Source organism: Lipotes vexillifer, unplaced genomic scaffold (genome assembly GCF_000442215.2).
Source record: "Lipotes vexillifer unplaced genomic scaffold, Lipotes_vexillifer_v1.1 scaffold1068, whole genome shotgun sequence".
In the NCBI taxonomy this organism is placed as follows: domain Eukaryota; kingdom Metazoa; phylum Chordata; class Mammalia; order Artiodactyla; family Lipotidae; genus Lipotes; species Lipotes vexillifer.
The window spans coordinates 209,636-215,635 of record NW_006789049.1 but is presented as its reverse complement, the minus strand read 5'-3'; the positions used below and the strand labels follow the sequence as shown (position 1 = coordinate 215,635).

At 34.3% G+C, this 6,000-nt stretch overlaps 1 protein-coding gene across 1 annotated transcript in view; it reads left to right on the top strand.

The window, feature by feature from the left end:
* The window catches only part of RBM27 (RNA binding motif protein 27), a 71,303-nt gene that overhangs the window by 49,428 nt on the left and 15,875 nt on the right, over positions 1-6,000 (top strand). The window contains exons 15-17 of the mRNA XM_007462393.1: positions 3,344-3,463; positions 4,845-4,919; positions 5,061-5,225. Of these exons, the coding sequence (XP_007462455.1) occupies positions 3,344-3,463; positions 4,845-4,919; positions 5,061-5,225 (360 nt within the window). The remainder of the gene's footprint in view (positions 1-3,343; positions 3,464-4,844; positions 4,920-5,060; positions 5,226-6,000) is intronic.

Genomic DNA, 6,000 nt, shown 5'->3' with positions numbered 1-6,000 from the left:
AACCCGTGTCCCCTGCATCGGCAGGTGGACTCTCAACCACTGCACCACCAGGGAAGCCCCAAAAGTCAGATTTTGAAATATGTTTTTAAGTAGTTTCCTTTCCTTTTGGGAATATATCTATACGATGACTCCAGAATGGTGATTTTTTTCCCCAAGAGAGCTAGGAAAACTGAAAAAGAACAGGTGGGGTTAGCCCTCCTAGACATTAAAAAATACTGTGAAGTCAGTATAACTCAAACAATTTGATACTGGCACATGAAGAGACAGACCAGTGGAATAGAATCGAAGACTGAGATTATAGACTCACTCGCAAATAGGAATTTATCATATGCTAACACATTATCTCAGTTCAGCGGGGAAAGTATGGACTCTTTGGTAAATGGTATTGGGATAACTGGATAGCCTGATAGAAAAAAAAATTAGATCCATTTTTTAAATTACATAATAAACCAGGATAATGTCCACAAGGACCTGAAATTTATATGCTGACGGTAATGCTAAATGGTACAGCCTCCGTGAAAGGAAATTTGGCAGCATCTAGCAAAATTATGTATGCATTTAATCTAAACCAATAATCCTCCTCTAAGAATCTGTGCCAAAAATATACTAGTCAAACTATGGAAAGACATAAGAGCAAGGCTAGGGAATGTAGACTCTCTTCAATAGCAAAAGACTGGAAACAATCCAGTGTCCATCAGTAGGGGACTGGTTACCTAAAATGTAGTACATGCATACAATAGCATATGTGTAACTTTGCAAACGAATGACGAATATCTTTATGTATACCATGAGGTGATCATCAGGATACATTAAGTAAAAAAAGCAAAATGGGACAAAAAATGTAGAGTCAGCCACTGTTTATTCAAGAAAGTAGGGGCAATGAATGCATATAAGTACTTGCTTATGATAGAAAAAAACAAAAAAAGTAACCCATATAATTTAAATCTTGGTGGTTACGGCAAGGATAGAAGAAACTAGACAACTTTAAAAACCTCCAAAACATTTCTTAATTCTGTCCACCAAAAAGGTCTAGAAACAATGACCCAGCCTGATGGTAATGAACCTTGACATGCCCCTTCCCCCAGCTCCAAAAAGAACCAGGGATCCTTGAAGAAATGGCTGTTCCCAGATTTGGGGCTGACAGTGTTCCAGATGAGCCTAGAATACTTTGTCAAACCAGAAAGTGAGGAATTTGTCGAAGATTACTAGCATCCTATCAAAGAATGAAAAATGTCATAAAGGCTCTAGAACTACGCACCAATGTAAAGGAAATTCAGAGGACAGAGGGACGTGTTAAAGGATACCATAGAATCCTGTAGTGAATACTGCAGGAGGAATGACCTGGTTTCTTCCAGAAGTGATTTGCAAAGTAAAGAAAGATACAGAGAGGGAAATGGAATTAAAGGAGACTTTAAAGAGATATAACCAATTGCATTTATATGGACCTTAGTAGGTCCTAATTTAAATGTGAAAAAAATGTTTAGAAAATTATAATAGAATCTGGAAATGACTATTTAATGATATTAAAGAATTGTTATACCTTTTAAGTGTGACAACGGTATTGTAGTTTTACTGAAAAAAGGAGTCCTTATCTTTTAGAGATACAACTGAATTATTTACAGATAAAATAATGTGTGTGTTATGATGATGTAGTTGGGGGTTTAAATAAAACAAGGTTATTTTATATAAAATAATGTAAATTAATTAATGATTTTACATAAAATAATGTAAATTGATGATTGTTTCTGCTTGCTGATGGATACGTCAAGTTTTTTATATATAATTTTGTACTTTTGTTTGTTTCAAAAAATTCGATACTAAAAGATAGAAAAACAAAAGCAATCTCAGACTTTGAAGTCACACAGCCCTTACTGACTTGACCTGCCTCTTACTAGCTGTGTCAAATAACTGGCGAGCATTGGTTTCCTTTTCAATAAGCTCAGTTGCTCTGGGGATTAAAACATTTCATATTGGTAAAGCATAAAAGAGAAGTGCTTATTCGCTCATAATAAGTGCTCAATAACTTGTAGGTAGTGCCATTTTTATTTTGATAAATAGTAATAACAGCATGAACATCATCTCTGCAGGTTCCTACAGTACTTGAGAGAGTTTCCTGTGTATTTAAAGTTGCTTAAGTTTTAGGACAATTAAGTATTGTATGATTGAGATAAGTTTTGTATTTGTATGTATTACGTGATTGAATTTTCCATGAATCTCTTAGTATTATATCCTGTGTCCCTTATATCATATATTAAAAGTTAATTTAAAAATAAAAGAGTGGAGTATGTTAGGGAAGATTTGAACCAGAGAGGTGTTAGTACACCATATTGCTCTGCTATGCCTTAAAGAGGGGAAGATTAACTGGAGTTGTCTGTTCAGAAAGGAATCTAAATACCAAAACAAGCACAGTAAAGATGGTCACCATTTTACTTGCAAAGTTAGGTCTGTGAGCTAACTACTTGTCTTATGGTTGGTTGTAAACTCATAACATTTGATTAAATATAATATTAAGATTATGACTGCAAAGTACCTTAATTCTTAGGAGGGTTTGCAATTATTAGAAACATGCATTCTTATTTGGCATTGTGGAAAATAGCTTAATGACATTACCCCCCCAAAGGCCTCCAGGAACACACATGTAGTTGAACAACTCTTATTCAGTGAGGGATTATACACAGTGAAACCATGGAACATCTCATTTAGAGGGTGTTAGCAAGGACTTACGTTAGGATTGGCTGTGTTAGGTGATTTGTTGGAGGGTTAAAGGAAACAGGAGTAATTCTATGATCAGATTTCCTAGTACGTTTACCTAGAAGGAGGGAAGACTAGAATTATGCTAAAGCTGTAATTGGTACAGAAGCTGTAGTCACTCATATTAGCCAGGGTAGAGAGATGTTTAGTCATTTTTATGGTTTGGGTAGTATTCTTGGTTTGTGTGTGTGTGTGTTCAGTCGTGATAATGGAATGATCTTGTTTTTGCCTTGATCCACCATGGGCACAAGAGTGACCTTGTCTGAGGTTGAAGTTCTATGAAAATTGTTTATGTTTAACAAGGGGACACTAGGCCTAGCTGTGAGTGGCAGTCTAGCTCCTAGATGTCAGGAGTTGTTCTTTTTCCCACAATTAAAAAAATATAAAGAAAAGAAAGATAAGTGATTGTGTTCAGAAACACAATATTATTGCTTAAAATTTCTTTTTATATTTGAATGACAATTGAGTTTATGTATAAAGAACTTGTTTTATAAATGAAGTTTTTAAATGTAAAAAAAATATATGGAGTCTTTTTAAAAAATTATTTTAAGGTATTGCTAAGATTTGATTTAATTATATTTGTGTTTCATAGATATTTTCAACTCCAGGCCATCCAAAAATGATCTACAGCTCCTCAAACTTAAAGACACCTTCAAAACTTTGTTCAGGATCAAAGTCTCACGATGTCCAAGAAGTTCTTAAAAAGAAGCAGGTGACAGCCTCAATTCTTTTCCTTTAAGAGGAAAGGATCTATTGAATTCTTTTTTTTTTTAATACATTTATTTATTTTTTATTTATTTATTTTTGGCTGCCTTGGGTCTTCGTTGCTGTGTGTGGGCTTTCTCTAGTTGCGGTGAGCAGGGACTGCTCTTCGTTGCAGTGCGTGGGCTTCTCATCACGGTGGCTTCTCTTGTTGTGGAGCATGGGCTCTAGGCACACGGGCTTCAGTAGTTGTGGCACGCAGGCATCAGTAGTTGTGGCTTGCGGGCTCTAGAGTGCAGGCTCAGTAGTTGTGGCTCGCAGGCTCTAGAGCGCAGGCTCAGTAGTTGTGGCGCACGAACTTAGTTGCTTCACAGCATGTGGGATCTTCCCAGACCAGGGCTTGAACCCGTGTCCACTGCATCGGCAGGCAGATTTTCAACCACTGTGCCACCAGGGAAGTCCGGGATCTGTTGAATTCTTAAGTGATTATATTAACACCTCTGAACAGTTCATGTTGTTATGAAACTACATTTTAACATTTATTTAGCTGCTGCTTGATGCATTGTACACTTGAAAAAAAGATGAGCAAACAGAAAAAATGTTTTGCAGTTGCCTTTCAGTGGCTACATCAAGCACAAAGAAAGAACTTTTTTCTGTGTAAAAATAAAAGACACTGAGCTGTCGTCTCCGCCCCCACCCCCCCACCTGCAAGGGAGAGAAACAAACACTTTTATTTCATTATTTTCTCTTAATTCCTTTCTGGCTTCGTAAGTTAGATAATATTTCACATGAAGTGTAACAATTATGTTGTTGTTATTCATGTGACTCAGTTCTGAGTTTCATTATCATCTTAGATTTAAACTCACATAGAGTTTTTCAAATAAAATAGTTATTTATATATATTATCTCAGTATAATTGGACATTTAATTAACAGAGGGGTTGGAGGCAACATTTTCCAAGCAAAAATCCATAGATTTTGCTATCATTCTTAACCTATAGCTGCATGTCACTTTTAGACTTTAGACTTTATTTTTAGACTTCAAACTTCAAAAATAAGGATTTCGCTTATTATGTGGGAAAGTGAAAACTTGTTTTTCTTTACATATATATTCAGGTCATTTAAGTGAATAAACCTCATAGATACAGCTAATTAGTGTTCAGTATTTTAAATATTAAAGTACAGTTACAAACATAAACTCTTATATTGGAAGTGTTGGGGAAAATAGGTTTAAAGGTTTCATCTCTGGCTTCAGCTATTTTTTGATTAGGAGGAAAATCTGTCTCGTATAAGGAATGACTCAGAAGAAATGAGTTGAGACTGTAGTAGCCATATATATCATGGGCAGACTTAGTTATTCATTACTGATTTTTTCTTTACCTGTTCATACAGGAAGCAATGAAGCTACAACAAGATATGAGGAAAAAGAGGCAAGAAATGTTAGAAAAACAAATAGAATGCCAAAAGGTAAGATAAATGTTCATTATTTTGCATGCTGGAATTGATGTATGGAATGGATTTTACAAAGATATCCCCAATAAAGTTTTAAAGGTTACTTAAACTAAAATTTACTAAGCATAGTTTTACTTTTTGCTGTTTATTTTATAGATGTTAATATCCAAGCTAGAAAAAAACAAAAACATGAAACCAGAAGAGAGAGCAAATATAATGAAGACTTTAAAAGAGCTTGGAGAAAAGATCTCACAATTGAAAGATGAGTTAAAAACATCTTCTGCAGTCTCCACACCATCTAAAATAAAGACAAAAACAGAGGTACCTATTTGCATTTTTCATTCAGCATAGGGTTATTGAACGTCTGTGGTGTGCTTGGCACTTTAAAAGTGCAGTGGAACCCTTAGGTAGCTAATAGTCTAGTGTGAGACAATTATAAGTATCTTTTTTTTTTTTTTTAATGTTTCTGTAGATGCTGTACACTCCCTCTGAAAGAAGTGATAATACCCGGTTTGAACAAAGATGTTTTTTAACTGAATTTTTTTGTTCTCCATGCTGACGATGTAACTGCTTAGAGTGATGACAAGGAAAGAGTCATTTCCTATTTCAGCAGCTTTTTTTCTAATTTTTTAATAATGTTGTAATGCAGCCATCCCTTTTAATATTCAAAAGATATCATTGACTTTAGTATGGGTAAAAATAATGGCTTTCTATTGAAAAGAATAATCAAAAGTTTTAGATCCATTTAAGTCTAATTTTGTTCATTTCTATTTGTTTCCTTACCGTAGAAGAATACTTGCTTTTACACCATGATTCCATCATTATTCTACACCTCTGTAGTGGGATTTTAGATAAATTTGCAGCCCTTTGAGAACTGGGAATAAATTTGTCAGATATATATATATATATAGAATGCAAATTTTTATGTACAATATTATATTACATTTGAAATTGTGGTTCTCTGTTATAAAAGGAATGTAAAGTGTTTCGTTAAGATTGCTTTTAAACAACATTGTAAATCAACTATACTCCAATAAAAATTTTTTGAAAAAGATTAATTTATGATCTAAAAAAAGAAAAAATGATTGCTTTTTAA